Source organism: Heterodontus francisci, chromosome 14 (assembly GCF_036365525.1).
Source record: "Heterodontus francisci isolate sHetFra1 chromosome 14, sHetFra1.hap1, whole genome shotgun sequence".
NCBI classification, from domain to species: Eukaryota; Metazoa; Chordata; class Chondrichthyes; order Heterodontiformes; family Heterodontidae; genus Heterodontus; species Heterodontus francisci.
Window position 1 is genome coordinate 17,762,166 of NC_090384.1, and position 22,710 is coordinate 17,784,875.

At 42.8% G+C, this 22,710-nt stretch overlaps 1 protein-coding gene across 1 annotated transcript in view; it reads right to left on the minus strand.

Moving 5' to 3' along the window:
- Nucleotides 1-284: 284 nt before the first annotated feature.
- Nucleotides 285-22,710, minus strand: part of LOC137376882 (mucin-6-like) — a 38,528-nt gene continuing 16,102 nt past the window's right edge. Inside the window, exons 6-8 of the mRNA XM_068045838.1 lie at nt 2,679-2,773; nt 1,327-1,459; nt 285-361 (exon numbers count right to left, since the gene is read on the minus strand). Coding sequence (XP_067901939.1) covers nt 285-361; nt 1,327-1,459; nt 2,679-2,773 — 305 coding nt within the window. The remainder of the gene's footprint in view (nt 362-1,326; nt 1,460-2,678; nt 2,774-22,710) is intronic.

Here is a 22,710-nt window from a genome sequence, read left to right on the forward strand (position 1 = left end):
TGCAGGTAAGTTAATTATTTTACATACTTAAATTGAGATCCCGTCGCCAAGCAACAGTGGGGGCCACCACGAGGCCTTGCCGCTGTCGGCAAGATCGAGACGGGCCATGCCAGCGTCGAGATCCATGGCGGGCCTCATCTGGGGCAATCTTCATACCTCCCCCATCCCCCGCCTGCCATGGATCCCAACGTCGAGGCCTCTATAAAATCCAGCCCACTATGTAAGACTCACATTGGTGTTTGCAGAAATGCTGACTATGGAATCCCCTATGACCACTGCATTTGTCATTTGTCCCACATGCCATGGTCGTGCTCTTGGCTGCAGTCCCCCAGGGTGCTGTCACCCTCACTGGTATTCAGTGCTGAAAACCAGTTGGAGAGCATCAAACACCTTGCACTGACTGCCTCTTCTTGCTCTGTTGTATGACCACCCATTTACTATTCTCCTGGAATGTGTGCTCCAAGAAATTCTCAGCCGAAGGCCCAATGAGAATTTTAGGCTATGACAGAGGAACAGAAACTCAATATTTTCCTCTCTGTGATTCTGTTATGTGTTATGACCTCCCAGATATATGCCCAAACACCTTGTTCAAATCCTGACATACCAACCTCCACCCTTTTCACAATGCCGACACGAACTCATTGCTCTTCAAGTGAAAGATCTTCAATGTGATAATTCATCATTAAAAAATCATTCTGGCTATGTGTACACTTTGGAGGCTGTCTTTACCTTGGCCAAATCAGTGCTAAAGAGGCAGTGGTGCCTCAAAATAGGGTTGATAACTTTATTGCCTCATTAACAGTGATGCTGTAGCTATCACAGTTTTTAGAGAAGCGTACTGCTGAGCAGACAAAGTGGCTGCATGTTGCAGGCAGTAGGCCATTAAATACGCAAATCAGGGTCCTACAGTGTATATAAATTCATCAGTTAAAGCTGGAGGGGCCCAAAAAGAGGAAATTATGCATTATTTTTGAGAGCATCACTTCTCACAAAAATAATCTGTTCACTGCCAACATGGGCTTTCCCCCTTCAGGACTCTATTTGTTATCAGCCAGATGCTTGCGCCAGCCCAGATCCATTTAGGGTGGGCAGCTGGCCAGGTCTATTTAAATGAGTTTCAGGCATTGAAATGGCTTCAGTCTCTCTGCTCCCAGCAAGAACACCCAGCTGGTGCACACGGCTAGTTACCTGCCTGAAAGTTAAAATCCACCCCATTGACTGATAATGTGCTTCCCTTCAAAAGGGTCATAATATATTGTGAATTTTAGAGAGTACTTGTCAGGTTTAGTGCAACTTATAATGTAATAATTATTACTGGGTACTTACTGCATCTGTCTATTGTATTTCTCCATTCTATCAAAAATACACCTCTTTTGGCACAAGCACGAACATATGATACAAGACTTGCACACATGAAGTCATTCGTCTGTTCATAGTTGCATATCTCAAATCTACAGTTCTGAAAAGAAATAAATGGATAGAGAAACCATTATTTACACACTGATGTACTTTAACTAGATTAGAGCATGTTGAGAATCTTGGAAGCATTGTGTGTCAGTGGCTATTTGAATAATGGTCTCATTCCGGTAGATTTTAACCATAATAAATGTACAAGGATGTCATACATGGGAAATAACAGCATCTCAGATATAGTATTCAGGTCCATGGGGAGAATAATAGTGCCATGTATACAAAGTAAGAGAGTCATGTGACAGTGACAACATTCTTGGGGAACCTTTCAAATTGGTGAAATTTCTAAAACACATTGCAAAAATATGTATTACCCCTCATATCCAATTATTTAGTATGTGCATATCATTCTATTTTGTAATTGATTAATTTGACAATAACATTTTACATTTAAATAAATAGATTAACACCTGCCTAAAATTAGTGCACACCGGACAAGTCCATTAAGTGTTTGACCAGAGCTTCTCCAGTTAGGTGCCTGATAGCCGGCACAGACACGATGGGCCAAAGGGCCTCTTTCTGTGCTGTATAACTCTATGACTCTATGACTCTATGACCTGGAAAACATAGCCATACATCCCTGCCCTTTCTATTTATTCAGCAGGATAATCATTGGAGAAGGTACAGTTACTTCAACTTACTTATGGCTAAATTAAAAACCTAATTATACAGCTATATTGCAACCTATTTCAACACTGCCATCTAACTTTGTATGATTTTGTACGTCTTGTACATTCTTGTACGTTCCTATGTTCATATGATTTTCATTTTCTCAATGCAGAGTTCATCTATAGAAACTGTACACTGTGCCTGCTATTTGGAGACTGCAGATAACTGTACATAGCTTAATTTGCTCCTTAACTAATATATTGGTTGTTACTATATTTAATTTCATTTTAGCTCAAATTTCTTAATTTTTATTCCAGAATGAGTGATAATTACAAACAACTACTTCCTATATTTTTTACTTTACATTCATGTATGTACTTTTTTAATCGTCCTGTGTCTTTAAGTTTTCTAAAAAAGAAATAAAATATCTTCAGGATAAGGATCCAATTAACTTGCAGTGTGATTCAAGACAGCGCTCTGAAGATTGCTCTAACATCTAACATAATGTAGGTAGTGAATTTGACTTTTTATCAAAATTAATTTAATTTCATTTAAAATGGATTTAAAAAAAAACACATGACACAGAAGAATATATTTACCTTATAAAATTCCAAAGGGTCCAAAACCTTGTGACATTGTCCAAATATGGAGCTCTCTTGCAACAATACAGAACAATGGGCCTCAGCAAACATTTCTATTAAATGTAAAAAAAAAAGTTATTTGTTATAATTTTAACAAATATAATTGCCCCAGTAATTTCGACACTGACAATTGCCAAAAGCAGAAAAAGACCCAGCATAGTTGCATTGCATAAAAATAGACTTATTTCCCACAGCCCAGTACTTGGTCCAACAATCCTGGTTCACCAAGTGCTGGATAATTATCCATTCATGTATCTACAGACTAGGGACAGTTGCAAGTATCAACTCCATTAGGGAAAGAGTTCAACAAACAGAGAACAGTACTTTAACCAGTTGGTGAAGGATAGAATTGGAGCCAATCTATACACACTGTTATATTTATTTACATAGTTACATATTACAAGCATACACCTCCTAGCCCAACAACCACAGAATTAGTCTATGTCTAATTAAAAGGGCTCAAGTGACTCCTCAGTTAATGCCCACCACCTGCTTACAATTAAACACCATTAATACACAATTAACAGATTCCCTTCTCGCTCTGTAAATAAAAAAATAATGTTAATATGTACAACCAAAATTACCAAACAAATTAAATCAAAAATCTTCATATTTTGTACAAAGCATCACACTGTGAGATTCACTCCTCCAGGACCCCTAACAATTTCTTCCTGCCGGCATTTCATTTTGTAAAACAATCAGTTAGTTGATGACCTGCATGCACCCAGAAATTTCCTATCTCCTCCAGGATTTGTTTCAAGCCAGCAAGGTGAATCCATCACCTTTCCTCATTCACACTTTTTGTAAAATATACATTATCTCACAATAAACAACTGTCTACATACCATTCAAAGGGTTTAATATCTTCAGTATGCCCCTTGTACAGAATCTCACTTAAAATATTTGGAAAATAAAATCCTATATCCACTGCCTTGTTATGACCATGTGGTGCGAAGTGGGTGGTTCTCATTGTTTAACTCCCTAGCTGATCACAGCAAGTGTATTTGTATTAAGAGTTTAGCCCCTTGCTGTGTTATTTTTCAAATAAACAGACAGCGACAGGCCTTCTTGTAGGTTTTTAAAAACAGAAAATCAATTGTTTATTTATCAATACGCCTTATCCCGAAGGTGTCACAACCACATCCATTCACACATTCGCTCACTCTCTTTCTCTCTCTCTCTGTCTCACACACACACACATGAGACAAATAGAGATGAGAAAAAGGAAGGTGGCTTTTATTGGGGGAATGATTGCAATAAACCTTTTGAATTCTCTTGGAAATCAAGTTCAAAATGGATGCAGGCCTGAGATGATTGCAGATTTCTGTCTTGATTGAAGGCTATGTTGAACACAGTAGGCTACTTCTAGCTTTCATTGGGGTATAATGTAGATGTTGGATTTATCAGCAGGGCATGCTTTCTGGCTTGGCTGGAATGCAAGCTGTTAGATGTTGTTTCTCTCCTGGGTGAGTCTCTCTCTCTCTCTCTCTCTCTTGCTGTCTTTTTTTTAAGATAAAGTGGCTTTCTCTCACCTTCAATGAGAAGACACTCTGGTTTCTTCCCCAGGGTGATCACACAAGGGCCCAGGACATGGTTATTTCACACCTCCTTCGTGTTTTAGGATAGGTGTGGGATGGATTTCATTCACACCTTTTTAGCTTCAAAGATTTGTTTTTGTATTTGTCAGACAGTTTGAATACACAAAAGGCCAATCCCTTTTTCTTCAGTGGCCATTTTGAACCATTGTTCACTTTTTAAAATAAATGTTCATTTTATAAAGACAAAGTCAGTTTTTCATAACTCTTAATAGTTGGTCCATGATTGTTGTATCATCGCACTTCCAGTGTGCATAACACCTCCCCTATAAGGGAGAAAATGAAATTCCTTACATTTCATTTTTATGTTTGTTCTTTGGGGGCGTTCAGAAAGATGGAAAAAAGAAACAATAGGAAAGTTCAGGCTCACACCATATTCATTTCATTCACTCCTCCATCTTACAACTGCTGCAGTTGACATTGTTTGTGGCAGCCATTTGAGGTTTAAGTTTGAAGTATTTTCATCATGCTTCCTCTGGATGAGGTTAAAAAATTGCATTTCTTTCGGTTACACGTTGTCAAGTGGGGTTGCAGTTTCTCTTGCATCAGTTTGTACTACTTTAGGAATGTTAATCTCCAGGACCATGTCATTGTTAGTGAAGCTTGTAGTATGCAAATTTCTGTTACTGCTTGTTTTAAGGTTCCCTGTTTGTGCCAGCTTTAACCCCTTAACTATTGCTTCCACAATATATGGTGTTAACCATTCAAGTTCTGGCACATTGATAATTCTTATTTCTAGGCTGAGTTCTGACTCTAAATTGTTGGGTTTGGTTAGTTTTGGATTTGGAACCTGAACTTGTGATCCTTCTGTGGGTGACCTCACTTTTAGTTTTCTTGTGATTTTCACAAGTGTGGTTCACTTTAGGGTTTGTTACCTTTCCTTTCCCTTTTTCGTCAAGATAGGTTTTTCCCTAATCTGCCCCATGTCCTCTAGGGCACTACTGCTTGCAGGTGAGGCATCTCCCTCACTTTTGGCCTTAGTGTTTGGGAACTTTCCTCGTACCTATTTAAATCTTTAACAAATGTTTTGGCTAATCATGTATCGGTTGCTTTTCCTTCAGCTTTTGTAGTCTTTATCTTAGCTTCTTTAAATCTTTTTTGGTGTTATCTGGGTCCTTTTTAAATTCTTCTGGCTCTGTCACCGCCCCCCCCCACCTCTCCCCCCTCCAGTGGGATTGTTGGGACTATCCCAGCACTTTGCAGTTGTACAGAGTTTTGTTTTCTCCCCTCAGTTTCTCCAGTCTCCGTGGACTGCTCTAGACCCTTTGGCTACAATACTCTGCTTCCCGCCAGTGACTGCCCAGCAATAGTTCTACCCCCTGCATGGGTAAGCTCAGAATGATTCTGACTGTCACCACCCCAGTGACCAACTTACTCTGTAGGTAAATATTAACTAAGGAAACCTTCAAGCATTTTCTCTCAAGACCATTTCTGCTTCCTCTGCATCCCTGCTATCTCTCCCCAACTTGTATGAGTTACTAGACTCAAACTTATTCGCGGTTTGTGATTTGTGTATTCATTCATAGTCCGCAGCCATTTTAGCTGCTTCCCTTACTCTTGTGACACTTTGCTCTTTGACATGTGTTCTTAAACAACTTGGGATGCTATTTTTAAACTCTTCGAACAATATTACTTCTCTCAAATTTTCATATGAGGGTTCTAACTTGAGAGATTGTATCCAGCGATCAAAGGCCATATGTTTGATACTCTTGAATTCAACGTATGTCTGTGTGGGTCTTTTCTGGGTGTTTTGGAATCTCAGTCTATATGCTTCCAGTACCAGCTCATATGCAGTTAGATTAGAATTTTAGTTTGTTCACAATCACCGGAACGTTCTTCTGATAACAGAGAAAAAGCTTCCCGAGTCCTGCCCACAAACTCACCTTGTAAGAGAGCCCAAAATTCTTTCAGCCGTTTTAGCTTGGTAGCTATTTTCTCAAATGAAATAAAATATGACTCAAGCTCCTTCTTGTTAACTTTTGGTACTAGTCTTGAGTGTCTCAGCACATCAGAGTTTTGCTCGGAATTAGGGATAAGGTTTGATTGGCTGGCAGCATTTGTATTTTGGGTTTGCACTCTCTGTGGGCTGAATTTTATTGGAGCACCAGCGTCTGCGGCGGTGCCCTTTGAACTCAACGCGGCGCCCGCATTTAGCGGCCACCGCAAAGCCCCCGCGATATTACGGGCGGGGGCTCAATAGCATCACTGCACTGATATTACGTGGGGAGAGGCGGGACATTCGGCGCAGTGAGAAACATTTTGACAGCTGTGCAGCAGGTACTTGGGCCTTATTTAAAACGCCCCAGACAACTGCCAAAGAAATACTTACCTGACTGCTGAAGAGTGGGGCTGCTGTCAATATAGCAGCAAAGCAGAAAGTGCTGGAGAAACTCAGCAGGTCAGGCAGCATCTGTGGAGAGAGAAGCAGAGTTAACTTGTCCAAGTTCACAGACCTGTGACCCCAGCACTTTCCGCTTTGCTCCACATACTTACCCTGCTGTGTCCTTTGAAGTTGTGATCCTCTTCTCCCACTCATGTGTAACATTCCTTCTTGTAGGCATGCTGCACCTGGGTGAATAATCTTAAATTTGCACATTCCAGGACATGCGATTCAAATTTTTTTTTTTTTAATTTCCAAAATATACTTTATTCATAAAAATCTGTAAAAATTACATTGCCAAACAGTTTCCAAACAGCACCAAAAAATACAAACATTGCAAGGGAGATCAGTTTCCTTCAATACTGTCATGAGTTTCTTCCCAACACTTCCGTTTCACAATTGTCATGTCAATTACAGATTTACATTTACAGCAATTCAGAATATTAACGATACAGTTCGAGGGGTTTCCCATGGATCCAGCCCCTCAGTCCAGCTTGGTGGGGGAACCTTACACTGTGGTCTTTCCCCATTGAGCCTTTGCTGCGGCTGCCCCAAGCTTTAGTGCGTCCCTCAGCACGTAGTCCTGGACCTTGGAATGTGCCAGTCTGCAACATTCGGTGGTGGACAACTCTTTGCGCTGGAAGACCAGCAAGTCTCGGGCAGACCAAAGGGCGTCTTTCACCGAATTGATAGTCCTCCAGCAGCAGTTGATGTTTGTCTCGGTGTGCGTCCCTGGGAACAGCCCGTAGAGCACAGACTCCTGTGTTACAGAGCTGCTTGGGATGAACCTTGACAAAAACCACTGCATCTCTTTCCACACCTGCTTTGCAAAGGCACATTCCAGGAGGAGGTGGGCGACCGTCTCTTCCCCACCACAGCCAACGCGGGGACACTGTGCGGAGGGGGCGAGACTTCGGGTGTGCATGAAGGATCTGACGGGGAGGGCCCTTCTCACCACCAGCCAAGCTACGTCTTGGTGCTTGTTTGAAAGTTCTGGTGATGAGGCATTCCGCCAAATGACTTTGACGGTCTGCTCGGGGAGGACATGCGATTCAAATACACCGTAAAAGGTATTACAGAGGTTTACAGAGAACACACTGACACAAATGGGAATGCATGGGTGTCACAGCAATGTAAATACATCTTTCACTAAATGTTCCTCACTAACATGTGTGTCCTTTTCTCTGTGTGAATGATGTGTGCCAGCATGTAGTGACAATGTCACATCCCTTTGCACCATTGGCCCTTCAGAAGAGCAAATGTATGTAATAACATCATTGTCATGTCACCATTACTCATGAGCGTCTCCACGGATGCAGTGACATGGACATTGGCTCAGTCAGCTGCTGCCTGTAATGGTTTACACAGGGATGCTGCACTGTAGACTGGTGTACAGCAGGTGAGTGAGGGTGATGCGTGGCTTGCAGAGCTCATGTCAGTTCCTATGGAGCAGACAGCCTTTGTCTGATAAGCCACTGTCATACATCCCTAGCTCATTGCTAGCCCTGTGTGCAGAGCCTGGGTGCCATCTGCCCTCACATGCGTCTTTCATGTTTTAGGTCCTCCGCGACCTCATAGTCTGAGGAGGAATCCTGTTGACGTCTCTCCTCATCATGCCAGGCCTGGCCCATGTTGGGTGCGTAGTTGTGCAGAGCAGCAAAGACAGGAGCTGGCCTTTTCAGCCCGTAGTACAGGGCATCACCCTATCCATACAGGCATTGGAGGCGCTCTTTCAGCATGCTGATCTCCTGCTCAATGGTGGCTGATGTAGTTCAGTGGCTGGCTTTGTATCTCTCCTCTGCAGCAGTGGTGGGGTCTCTCACTGGTGTCGGGAGCCATGTCTGCAAAGGATAGCCCTTATCTCCAAGAAGCCATCTGAGCCGGTTCAGTGAACAGCAGTGGCAGCCAGGACTGGCGCAAGACCCAGGTATCATGGCAGCTGCCTGAGAAGTGGTCACACATTCGCTGCAAGCATCTGTGGTGTTCACATACCAGCTTCACCTGCTTTGAGAGGGCTCCTTTAATGGTGACGTCGGCAGGTGGTAGCCTGGCAGTAGGCCTGATGGCCACATGAGTGCAGTCTATGAACATTACAACCTATCGTTCTCTGGCAATGGTGCTGAAACCAATGGCCCTCTGTGCCCAGCTGTGAGAGTCCGTCCTGAAGCGGACATCCTCATTGGCCCTCTGGTGCAGGGCATTGGTGACCTCCTTGATGCAGCGGTGCACTGCTGACTGTGTGACCCAGCAAAGGTCTCTGGTGGGCCCCTAAAAGGCTGCACAGGCTTCAGGCTTGAGAACCGCTGCTACTATGAGGAACAAAGGCATGGGATGTCCACACCGGAACCCATGTGCTGCAGGTCACCCTTGAGGAGGGCAGAGAGATGTGTCACCCCCTCTCTATATGGGCAATCTCCTCTGACACTGGTGCTCTTACATCCGATGGCATGTCATGTGAGGCCTGTAGATGCATGGCAACCATAATGGTGAGCTTCCCTTGGGGGCTGCTGCTCACAACCGGGGGCCTCTAAGTGGATCACACCTGCCTGTTGATATTGCTTCTGGCACATACAGATCCTCACGAGCAGAGGATCACACAATGCAGGATGAGCCATACCTATTTCCATGTGATAAATAAAGTTGAACCCTGCATGTATTCGAAGGTTCCTAACAGGGCAGGGATTGGTGTAGACGGGTACATCAGCTGCTTTCCTGGATCAACTATGTGGCGTGCCATCGCATTGCCCATCTTGGCCAACGGAGGTGGAGGGGCGACCTGATAGAGGTTTACAAAGTTATGAGTGGCATGGACAGAGTGGATAGTCAGAAGCTTTTTCCCATTGTGGAAGCGTCAGTTACTAGGGGACACAGGTTTAAGGTCTGAGAGGCAAAGTTTAGAGGGGATGTGCGAGGCAAGGTTTTTACACAGAGGGTGGTGAGTGCCTGGAACTTGCTGCCGGGGGAGGTGGTAGAAGCAGGTACGATCACGATGTTTAAGAATCATCTTGACAAATACATAAATAGGATGGGAATAGAGGGATACGGTCCCCGGAAGTGCAGAAGGTTTTAGTTTGGATAGGCATCATGATCAGCACAGGATTGGAGGGCTGAATGGCCTGTTCCTGTGCTGTACTGTTCTCTGTTCTTTGTTCTTTAACACTCAGTGGCACAGCATAACCACATCAAGATCCTACCAGCTGAATCGATTGCCCCCATCATCCATAAAACCTTAATGCTCCTGCCCTTTCTGGCACCCTCCCCACACACAGGGTGCCAAGTGTGCCATTGCCCCCTCACAAACACAGAGCGTACACTGTTAACGGAGGGATGGTACACTGTACCTCCCTTCATGACAGCATAGTTTTCTCTCCAGTAATCCCAGACCCACTCCCTTTAAGAATGCAGAGTTAGACCCCAGTGTATCCCCCCTCCCTCCTCCCTTCTGTAATGCAGAGTGAGGACCCGCTGACTTTTCAGATCATGAACAGGATGGCACACGACTGCCTCCCATTCAACAAAAAATTCGGCAGTGTCGGTGGAGAGGCGGCAGGCTGCATAATCAGTATAGGTAAGTAATCATTACCATATGTTGATTGTGGTGCCACCACCATGCGGCGGGTGGGGCTTCACCGAGATCCTGCCGCCACTGGTAAAATGCGGCGGGCCCATCTCGACGTCGCGGGTTGATGCGGGCCTCTCCCGCAATCCGCAGCGTCGAGGGGCCAGTAAAATTCAGCCCTGTAACTCGAACCTTCTTGCCGCTTCCTCCCTTTGCAGCTCCCTTTCCGCTTTTTCCTTCTGAAACTGCATCTGTTCCCTTTTGAACTGAATTCTCACGAGAGCTATTCTTTTAGACTTTGAATGCATGCTAGCTCAGGGGCAAGTTTCAAATGGTTGGATAGAATTTTCACCAGTTCAGGTTTCTTTGCTTTTTGTCTGAGAGTGATTCCCATCTCTCTAGCTAAGCCATTTAAATCTTCAACACTTAATTTGTTTAATTTATGGAATATCTCTCCCTGCTCCACAAGTATTAATTTTGGCCATCTCTTTTGTTTCCAGCACCATAGAGAAAAAACATAACAATACAAGAAAACCTGTTTATTTATTTTTCCACAATCTTAGAGGTCAATTTTCCTCCCGTTTTCCAAATCTCTCATTTGTCTGGTGGTTCAGATTGTGATTAAAGCCCCCAATTTGTTACGAACATGTGGTGTGATGTGGGTAGCTCCCCCTGTACAACTCCCCACCGGACTGCAGCATATGTATTTGTATTAGAGTTTTGCTCCTTGGTGTTTTATTTGTCAAATAAACAGATAGCGACAGGTCTTCTTGTCGGTTTTAAAAAGCAGAAAATCAATTGTTTGTTTCTCCCAAAATTGTCACAACTGCATCCACTCACACATTCACTCGCTCTCGCGCACACACGCGCGCGCGCACACACACACACACATACACAGACACATGAAGAGACAGATGAAGAAGGAAAAAAGGAAGGTAGATTTTAGTGAGGGGTAAGGTTATGAGAAACCTGTTGAGTTGTCTTGGAAATCAAGTTCTAGATGGATGCAGGCCTGACATGATTGTAGATTTCTATTTTGATTGAAGGTTCTGTTGAACACTGGGTTCCTTCTAGCTTTCACTGCTATATAATGTAGATGTCAGATTTTCCAGCAGGGAACGTGCTTTGTGGCTTGGTTGGAACACAAGCTGTTAGATGTTGCTTCTCTCTCTCTGTCTCTCCCTCCCTCTGGCTGTCTTTTTAAGGTAAAGCTGTTATCTCTCACCTCTGATGAGGAGAGACTCTGGTTTCTTACTCATGGTGATCGCACAATGGCCCAGGACTTTACATCTCTTTTGTTTCAGAAGAAGACGTTTGATTCTGGAATGTTTTAGGGTAGGTGTAGGATGTCTTCAGTTGGCACCTTTTAGCTTTGAAGATTTGTTCTTTGTCTAGGTCAGATAGTCTGTATATACAAAAGACCAATCCCTTTTTCTTCAGTGGCTATTTTGGACCATTGTTCACATTTAAAAAAAATAATAGTTCATTCTTAAAGACAAATTCAGTTTTTCATAACTCTTCAGAGTTAGTCCATGATTGTTGTATCATCGCACTTCCAGTGTGCATGGCAGCCTGCATAAGAGCCAGTGTTTTCGCAGCTAAAGTACTTTTAACAAACCTTTCTTTTATTTTCTTCGCTTCCCAAACTAAAGCAGAACATCTTACATACTCACCCATTAAGAAGTACTATGAAACAAGTTGCAGTAGATTACCCATTAGGAAGATTAGCATGTACAGGATCACTAAAAATGACAAGTTTCATGTTCTTTGGGTCACTGAAGGAGAGAACGTAAGTAGGTGTTCATCCAGATTTAATATTTTTATTGTTCCATTTGTCCTTAAAATATTCTTTGCATTAGGGTAATTCACCGTAGTACTTAACTCCAATACATCAAAACTAGCATCTGGTTTAGTCTAGTGGCCAACCAGAACAATTCATCAATCAAGCTTTGCAATTGCTCTGTCTCTTCTTTAAATATAAAGTAATATTTCTGTGATGACCCAGTACAATTAATTGGGATGGGAGTAACACTCTCCAAATGCGATTGTTGAGTTCAAGTTATTGCAGACTTACTTTGCTTAATATCAAAACCAATATAGTTAAAAGCCTCAAAGGCCTGAGTCCCAATTTATATTCTACCATAATCTAATTAATAACACATTTCTCAAATTCCACAGTATCACGCCCTCATCAATATGCATCATGAAGAAGCCTGAAAGTTTTCCTTTGATACCAATAAAATATTACAGGATCTACTTGGCAGCACAGTGGCGCAGTGGTTAGCACTGCAGCCTCACAGTTCCAGCAACCTGGGTTCAGTTCTGGGTACTGCCTGTGCGGAGTTTGCAAGTTCTCCCTGTGACTGGGTTTCTGCCGGGTGCTCTGGTTTCCTCCCACAGCCAAAGACTTGCAGGTTGATAGGTAAATTGGCCATTGTAAATTGCCCCGAGTGTAGGTAGGTGGTGGGAGAATTGAGGAAAAGTATGGGATTATGTAGGATTAGTATAACTGGGTGGATGATGGTTGGCACGGACTCGGTGGGCCGAAGGGCCTGTTTCAGTGCTGTATCTCTCTATGACTATACTTTTAGATGAACGCAACCTATTTTAATCAAGACATGTCTCACCGAAATAACACCATGAAAGCATCATACAGGCCATAGATGGATTTGTTTGGTTTCCACAGTTCTCTGCATCTGCTATGTCTTTGGGTGGTTTCAGAAAAATGTCTCTCAGAAAGGTACAACCCCCAACCTCACCACCCCCCCCCCCCCACCCCCAGCAGCACACCTTTTATTGATCAATTGATCTACACTCCCATGACTATGTGGCCGAAAGAGCTTCAAAGATTTTCATGATTACTTTTCCCGCTGTGAGGGAGACCACTCTAACATCTGTATCATCCAGTTGCTCTTCAAAACCCCTTGCAACTAGCTTCACATTAACATTGTAAGTCCCATTTGCAGGGACTTTTCTCAATACAATTGCATCTATGTGACAATGTTAGTTGCTGCTTATCTAGTACCTCAGAATAAACTCAACTTTCTCCAACGATCTAATTCACTTTGTTTTGCCTCACTTATTAGTTTATCCTCAAATTTACTGGCAGCCACCAGAACATCCCAATCATGAGGACTTCTGCTACTGTGAGATCTACCTTTTGCACTAAGGAAGAGTTTTTCTCCAGTACAGATAATTTTCTGTTGCAAGAATCACTTCCAGATCCACTAGTGTTTGCACTGTGCTTCCTTATTCTCCACTCTTTCACCCGTTCTGCCAGTCCATGGGCCTCGCTTCATGGCAATCATCCTGAACATTCAACCAATATTTAAAGATGCCAGCAGATTTTCCTGCATATCCCACAATTGTCACATCCCTCCACTCACTAGACCCTCTGGAATATATGTCACCCGGGTACCCACTCTTGGCAATTGGATGTGATAGCACTGTTCTGTGTGGCATAGTCACTCATATTACCACTACTCAGCCCTTGATCTACATTATTCTGTTCCTCATAATCATTATCACAAAACACATGGGCACTTTGAGCTACAGGGTGCTCATTTACTTCTATCAGCTGCTCAGAGTCCGAGATTTTGTAATTCTTCCCTATTAACCATGTGGAATGAACCTTAACAGTTTGATTGCTGTGTTTGATATGTACAGTCTTACCAGCACAACCTGTTATCTTACCAAGGCCTTTCCATTCCCTATGAACTCTCTTTTATAATGCGCCAAATCTCCTTAAGTAAATTTTGTCCCAGATGGTTTTGTATGATGCCTCAGTGGATGCTAGATTTTCTCTGAGACTTCAACCTTGATGAAGGCCTAGCTCCTTGCACATAAAGCATTCAAATGCACAGGAAAAAATGGAACTAATTTTAGCACCTTTCAGAGCAGGTTGTCTATCATACAGAACAGAAGGCAATTTGGGATTTCACCCATTGACTAATTAATAGGGACTATACCCTCCAACCATGTAGACTGAACTCTTTTTTCATGAACCGCTCATGCCAGATTGGTTGTCAATTTGCAGTCATAGAGTCAGAGCTATTTATGTCATAGAAGGAAGGTCTTTGGCAAATTGAGTACATACCTGTTCTCCACAGAGCAATCCAGTCAGTCCCACTCCCCTGCTCAATCCCCATAGCCCTGCAAATTTATTTCCTTCAAATGCCCATCCAATTTTCTTTTGAAGTCATTGATTCGCTCCACTTCCACCACCCTCATGGGCAGCAAGTTCCATGCCATTACCACTCACTACTTAAAGAAATTCCTCCTCATATTTCCCCTCATTGCTTGCCCGAAATCTTCAAAATGCATCCATTAGTTCTTGTACCATCAGTTATTGAGAATAGTTTTTCTTGTCTAGCTTATCTAAGCCTGTCATAATCTTGTACACCTCTCTCAAATCTCCTCTCAATCTCCTTTGCTCCAGGGAGAGCAACCATAGTTTTTCCAACCTAACATTGTAACGAAAATCCCCCATCCCTGGAACCATTCTGGTAAATCTTCTCTGCGCCCTTGCAAGGATCCTCACATCCTTCCTTAAGTGTGGTGACCCGAACTAGATGTAATATTCTAGTTGGGACCTAACCAGAGCTTTATAAAGGTTCAGCATAACTTTCCTATTTTTGTACTCAGTGCCTCTACTTAAGAAGCCCAAGATCCCATATGTTTCGCTAACCACTCTCTCCATATCTCCGGCCACCTTTAAAAATCGATGCAAACGCACTACCAGGTACCTCTGTTCCTGCAGACTCTTTAGCACTCTGCCATTAAGTTTATATTTTCTCACCCTATTCATTTATCTATAATGCATCACTTCATACTTGTATGTATTAATATTCCATCTGCCACTTGTCTGCCCATTCTGCTAGCCTATCGATATCCTGTTGCAGGCAGTTCATATCATCGCTGTTTGCCACACTCCAAGTTTAGTATCATTGACAAATTTTGAAATTCTACTCTGTATTCCAAGATACAAGTCATTTATATATAGCGGAAAAGGCGATGGTCCTAGCAGTGGCCATTGGGGAGCACCACACACTACTATCCTCCAGTCTGAAAAACAACCATTTACTAGCACTCACTGTCTTCTGTCCTTAAGCCAACTTTTTATCCAATTGGAGACTGACCCTCCTATTACATGAGCTTCAATTTTGTTCACCAACCTTTTACGTGGTACTTTATCAGACATGTTCTTAAAATCCACATAGACAATATCCACCACATTCCCTTCATCAACTTTCTCTGTTACTTCGTCAAAAAATTCAATTAGATTAGTAAAGCATGATCTACCTTTTGCAAATCCATGCTGGCTATCCTTAATAAATTCAAATCTCTCGAAGTGCCTGTTTTTTTTTTCCAGATTATTGTTTCCAAAACCTTACCCACCGCTGATGTTAAACTAACTGGCCTGCAGTTGCCAGCACTGTCCTTACATTCTTTCTTGAATAATGGTGCCACATTTGCCTCTCTCCAATCTACTGGCACCTTCCCCATATCTAGGGACGATTGGAAGATTAAGGCAAACCCTTTCACTGGATTTGACATTGGGCTCCGTGGTGTGGGTAGCTGGAAGATGGTTCCAGCAGAGGATCGCCAGGGAGCCCCATGCTGGGAGGGCCTGGCCCGATTCTCCTGACGAGGCTCCGTGGCAGTCCTACTGTGGCTGGGCAACGGGACCTGAATTTCAGTATTCAAATCAATAAAATGAATACATTTAAATATACTTACCTTCAATCTTCCAGGCCTGCCACGATCTTCAGTGTATGGGGATTTTACCCCTGGCTGGTCTGGCGGCCTCGGCCTGAGAGAAGTTGCCTGACAAAATCAAGCGACTTTCTGACAGCCTTGGGGGGTGGCCTCATGATCAGGCACCCTGTGCCTGATGGAGGACTATCCCAGTTGCCCCAATCACCCCCAACACGCCACCCCCACCGTCCCCCCCAATCGACCACCCTTGCCTCTCTGGGGCCCAACCAATCACCCCAGTGTAGCCTCAAATAGTTACCTTTGTTCCGATGCTCTCCGACATCTTCCTTCTTGAAGTTGGGTTGCAGTTGCCCGGTGGCGCTGCTGGGACTAAGAGCTGTCAGCCCGCTGATTGGCTGGCAGCTCCATTAGGGAGGACGTCCTGCCTCAATGAGGTGGAAATCCCGCCTCAGACCACTTAAAGGCCTGGGAACCGCAAAATGCGAATCAGATCCCTAGGCCAGGCAGAGGCAGGTTCACCACCGACTTTTCAGTCAACGGATGGCTCCCGTCTGCCGAGGAAAACATTCTGGCCCATGAGTGTAGGGGATGATGGGAAGGGGTGAACTTTAAACTTTGTACAGCCTAGGGAGGAAGATCAGCTTTCAAAGGTAAGTATTTGGTGGGGGTGGGGGGGAAGGGCAAATAGTTAATGCAAATTGTTATTGTGGGATGGGAAATGGGCATTACAATTTTATTTGCTAGATTTTGGGGGGTACTGCTTTAAAAATTCTAATTGATCGGTGGGCTGGCTGCCCTCTAAAAATGGCTCTTAAAATCCAGCCCACTACCTCTACTCCCACTTTCTTTAACAATCTGGGATGCATGCCCTCTGAACCAGGTGACTTATTAACCCTAAGCATAGCCTGTCTTTTCAGTACGTATCCACTCTCAATTTTTGCCCTATCCATTGCCTATACTCTTTCTGCTTCTACTAATATTTTGTCAGATACATCCTCCTTCATAAATACCAATTCAAAGTACTCATTAAGTATTCTAGCCTTGCTCTATGCCTCTAAGCATATATTACCCTCATTGCCCCTAATAAGCCCCACTCGACCTCTTACTACCTGCTTACTGCTTACATGCGGTAGAAGATTATTGGATTCCCTTTTATATTGACTGCCATTCTATTCTCATATTCTCTTTGCCAGTCTTATTGACCTCTTCACCTCAGCTCTCAACATATTATATTTGGCCTGGTTCTTACTTGAAGAATTCACTTGGCATGCATCATAAACTCTTTTTTTTTTGTTTCATCATAACCTCTATCTCCCTCATCATCCAAGGAGCCCTATTTTTGGTTCCCCTACCTTTCGTCCTTGTTGGAATGTACCTAGCCTGTACCCGAAGCATCTCTTCCTTAAAGATCATCCATTGCTCCATTACAGTTTTTCCTGTCAGTCTTTGGTTCCATTTTATCCTGGCTAGATCCCTTCTCAACATATTGAAATTATTCCTCTTCCAATCTACCTTATATATTTTACCTTTTACTTTTCTACATTACAAGTTTAAACCTTATGACATGATGATCACTCAGTTTGGTTGATCAGCTAATATTTTATGCAGCATTTCATTGATCACTAGCTGATTCCTTTTACAGAGTTCATTGCTGAAAGGCCATTCAGTTACAATATCCATCACCATAATGTTTGTGTTTTCACACATATCTCTGGACTTCTCATTGGCTAAGTCTCCCCCAGTATCAGTCAGAAACCTTGCTGGTGCCTCAAATCTGGTCCCTATCCATTTCTACATAGTTTTGTCTAATCACCCTTTTGTCTCTACTAAGTATTATTGTAGAAAGACTAAATTTGATTGCCAGGTCCACAAAATATAGAATAAAAATATTTCTGTCTTTGTCACATAAACTTAGATCCCTGGCAACCACCTTGTTAAAGTGTTAATGGAAGGCTTACAATACAATGTGGCACCATTCTGCAATACTCCATAGATTTCACACTTCTGACTAATCTCTTCTATTATACTCTCCATCAATCACCTGCATCTTTTAGCTGGGTTTTTAACCTTTGACAAGTGAGCTAGATGTCTATGTAACTTTAAGCAATTTTCTATTTTTCTGATTCTTATCACCTGATTCCATTAATATTTGTCTAACACTCTGATGAGAAATAACAGGTTTTGTTAAGGAGATAAAAAAAATGTCCTGATTGGGTAAACTGCAAATCCACTGACTTTCCAAAAATTATTCTCTGTGACTTTGTCTGATCTACACATTCTCCTTTGTTGTCTCTTGCCCCACCCCCACTTTGCTTGCTTAAAACCTTTCACATTGCTAATATCTGCTAGTTCTGAAGAAGGGTCACTGACCTGAAACATTAACTCTGCTTCTCTCTCCACAGATGCTGTCAGACCTGCTGAGTATTTCCAGCATTTCTTGTTCTTATTCCAAAAATAACTGCCTTATCGTGCTCCATGTCAAGTTTCATTTGTGCCTTTTTCATAGGTTTACTCAACAGCATAGGTATCTCATTAGACACTACATCAGTACATATAAAATGTCTTACTTCAGTTATTTTACATGGAATTGTAAATCTCTCTAGTGACTTCAATGTGTTATCATCACAAAACCTAAAGTAGTACTTTTATATTCCTTAGTCTTGAGTGTAACCTCGCTACTTTGTGAAGCAAGGTAAAATTTTAACCAATCTTTCCCACACACTGTTGAAGTGCAAGCACTATCTAGAACTGTATAGTTAAATGAGTCTGTAACTAACATATTCATCATAGGACTAAAACTCCTTGCCAAGTCTACTTTGTCGGGATTCATCATTATCTTTATTCTCTTCCTCGGAATTCTCCATCATATGTCTTTTCAAGGACTCTTCTCTCCGCTTTGGGCAGTTCATGGCATAATGATACTTCAAGTCACACCTGAATGACCTATTAACTGTTGCTTGGATGTTCCTAGGATTAATTTGCCTATTATTACTGTTCCAATTTTGTCTTCTGCCTATAATAGGCAGATCTGCTAAAGGTGCTTTCATCCTCATTCTGACTGTCCGTATTCCTTCCATTATATCGACGCCTGCCTCCAGTATCTGGACCATTTCAAAATCTGGCAATGATTGAGTCCTCTGTTCTCTGTGTCACTGCTGAATGTTCCATTTGTTCCACGAAGGCTGAAGAAAATAACTCTTCCCACAGGAATTTTTTCAAGGCAGAAGACATCGGATCCAACAACTGAACGCCATTTAAAACCAGGAGCCTGGCTATATTACACACTTGCACAATCCAGAAATGTAAATGCTAGTACTGATCCAGGGATCCCCAAATTGAATTTTGAAAATCTTTTGTCCAATCTATTGCAGTCCATGATATATTATGCCATGGAATAACAATCTGTTTTCAAAATCTTTCAAAGTCTGACCATGCCTCTGAGACATTTAACAGGTCATCTTTCTTGTAAATTTCATCCAAGAACTCTATTAAAAGTCTAAACCTTCATCACTATCCAAATGAAAGCAGCCAGCTCACAACTCCGATTCTACTTATTGTAGGAAGTGACAATGCCAAGGCCTTAGCTTGTTTCTTCCAGTGAGTATAGGAATAGGAGGATAGAGCAGATGAATACGTGGCTGAAGAGATGGTGCAGGAGGGAGGGCTTTACTTTCCTGGATCACTTGGTCCGTCTCTGGCGAAGGTGGGACCTGTATAAGTTGGACGGTTTGCCCCTGAACTGGAATGGGGCCAACATCCTTGCTGGGAGGTTTGCTAGTGCTGTGGTGGGGGGGTTAAACTAATTTGGCAGGGGATGGGATACAGAGTGGAGGTACAGTAGGGGGTAATGCACAGTCAAATATAGAAGAGAAACTGAGTCAGTCTGGAAGGCAGAGTAAATGTAGACCTATTAAGGCACAAGCAAATAATGCAAGGTTGGATTGCATCTATTTTGATGCAAGGAGTCTTACTAATAAGGCAGATGAATTGAGGGTGTTGTTAACACATGGGAATATGATATTATTGCTATCACAGAGACATGGTTGAGGGAAGGGCAGGACTGGCAGCTCAATATACCAGGGTATAGAATATTCAGGCATGACAGGGGAGTGGGTAAGAGAGGAGGTGGCATTGCACTGTTGATCAAGGAGTCAATTACTGCGGTAAGAAGGGATTATATCTTAGACGGTTCCTCAAATGAGGCCATATGGGGAGAACTTAAAAACAAAAAGGGGGCTGTCACTTGGCTGGGAGTGTACTACAGGCCTCCAAACAGTCAGGGACAGATAGAGGAGCAGATATGTAGGCAAATCTCAGGGAGGTGTAAAAATAATAGGGTAATAATAGTAGGGGATTTCAACTTCCCCAACATCAACTGGGATAGTCTTAGTGAAAAAGGCTTAAAGGGAGCAGAATTCTTAAAGTACATACAGGAGAACTTTTTGAGCCAGCATGTAGAAGATCCTACAAGAGAAGGGGTGGTACTGGACCTAATCCTAGGGAAGTAAGCTGGACAAGTGGTAGAAGTGTCAGTGGGGGAGCATTTCGGGGATAGTGACCATAACTCTGCAAGATTTAAGGTAGTTATGGAAAGGGACAAAGATGGAAATAGAGGTACTGAATTTGGGGAAGGCCAATTTCAATATGATAAAACAGGATCTGGCCAAAGTGGACTGACAGCAGCTACTTGTAGGAAAGTCTACATCAGACCAGTGGGAGTCATTCAAAAAGGAAATAGTGAGAGTTCAGGGCTAACATGTTCCCGTAAAGGTGAAGGGTAGGACCAACAAGTCCAGGGAACCCTGGATGTCAAGGGATATAGAGGATTGGATAAGGAAAAAAAAGGAGGCTTCTGGCAGATTCAGAGGGCTGAAAACAGCAAAGGCCCGAGAGGAGTACAGAAAGTGTAGGGGGATACTTAAAACATTAATTAGGAGAGTGAAGAGGGGCATGAATAAACACTGGCGGGCAAGATAAAGGAAAATGCCAAGGCGTTTTATAAATATATTAAGGGCAAGAGGATAACCATGGAAAGAGTAGGACCCATTAGGGACCAAAGTGGCAATCTGTGTCGAGCTGGAGGACATAGGTGAGGTTTTAAATGATTACTTTTCATCTGTGATCACTATGAAGAAGGACAATGTAGGTGTAGTGATCAGGGAGGGAGATTGTGATATACTTGAACAAATTAGCATTGAAAGGGAGGAAGTATTAGCTGTTTTAGCGGGCTTAAAAATGGATAAATCCCCAGGCCCAGATGAGATGTCTCCCAGGCTGTTATGTGAGGCAAGGGAGGAGATAGCAGGGGCTCTGACACAAATTTTCAAATCCTCTCTGGCCACAGGAGAGGTACCAGAAGATTGGAGGACAGTGAATGTGGTACCATTATTCAAGAAGGGTAGCAGGGATAGACCAGGTAATTACAGGCCGGTGAGTCTAACATCAGTGGTAGGGAAACTACTGGAAAAAATTCTGAGGGACATGATTAATCTCCACATGGAGAGGCAGGGATTAATCAGGGATAGTCAGCATGGCTTTGTCAGGGGGAGATCGTGTCTAACAAACTTGATTGAATTTTTCGAGGCAGTGACTAGATGTGTAGATCAGCGTAAAGCAGTTGATGTAGTCTACATGGACAAGGCTTTTGATAATGTCTCGGATGGGAGATTGGTTAAGAAGGTAAGAGCCCATGGGATCCAGGGCAATTTGGAAAATTGGATCCAAAATTAGCTTAGTGGCAGAGGCAGAGGGTCGAGGGTTGTTTCTGCGAGTGGAGGCCTGTGACCAGTGGTGTATGGCAGGGATCGGTGCTGGGACCCTTGCTGTTTGTAGTGTACATTCATGATTTAGACGTGAATTTAGGAGGTATGATCAGTAAGTTTGCAGATGTCACGAAAATTGGTGGTGTCGTAAATAGTGAGGAGGAAAGCCTTAGATTACAGGATGATATAGATGGGCTGGTAAGATGGGCGGAGCAGTGTAAATGGAATTTAATCCGGAGATGTGTGAGGTGATGCATTTTGGGAGGACTAACAAGGCAAGGGGATATACAATAGATGGTCGGACCCTAGGAAGTATACAGGGTCAAAGGGACCTTGGTGTACTTGTCCATAGCTCACTGAAGGCAGCAGCACAGGTAGATATAAAAACAAGAAATGCTGGAAATACTCAGCAGTTCTGCAGCATCTGTGCAGAGAGAAGCAGAGTTAATGTTTCAGGTCAGAGACCCTTCTTCAGAACTGACAAATATTGGAAATGTAAAAGGTTTTAAGCAAGTAAAGCGGGGGTGGGGCAAGAGATAACAAAGGTGAAGGTGTTGGTAGGACAGTGTCACAGAGAATAACTGACCAGAAGGTCATGGAACAAAGGCGAACGGTATGTTGATGGTGTGTGGAAAGACAAAGTGTTAGTACAGAGAGGGTGTGAATGACTGTAAAGCACAGAGTACTCCAAGCACAAATATAAAAAAACACATTAAAAAAAACAAAACAGAGGGTAAGCACCGTGGAAACAAACTAAACAAACTGAAAAACCTAAAATAAAATAACCAAATATAAAAGGAAAAAGAATAAAAGAAAAAATAACCAGACATAAAAAGGGGGACCCGTCGTGCTCTGAAATTATTAAACTAAATGTTCAGTCCGTCAGGCTGTAGTGTGCCTAATCGTTAAATGAGATGCTGTTCCTCGAGCTTGCGTTGATGTTCACTGGAACACTGCAGCAATCCCAGGACAGAGA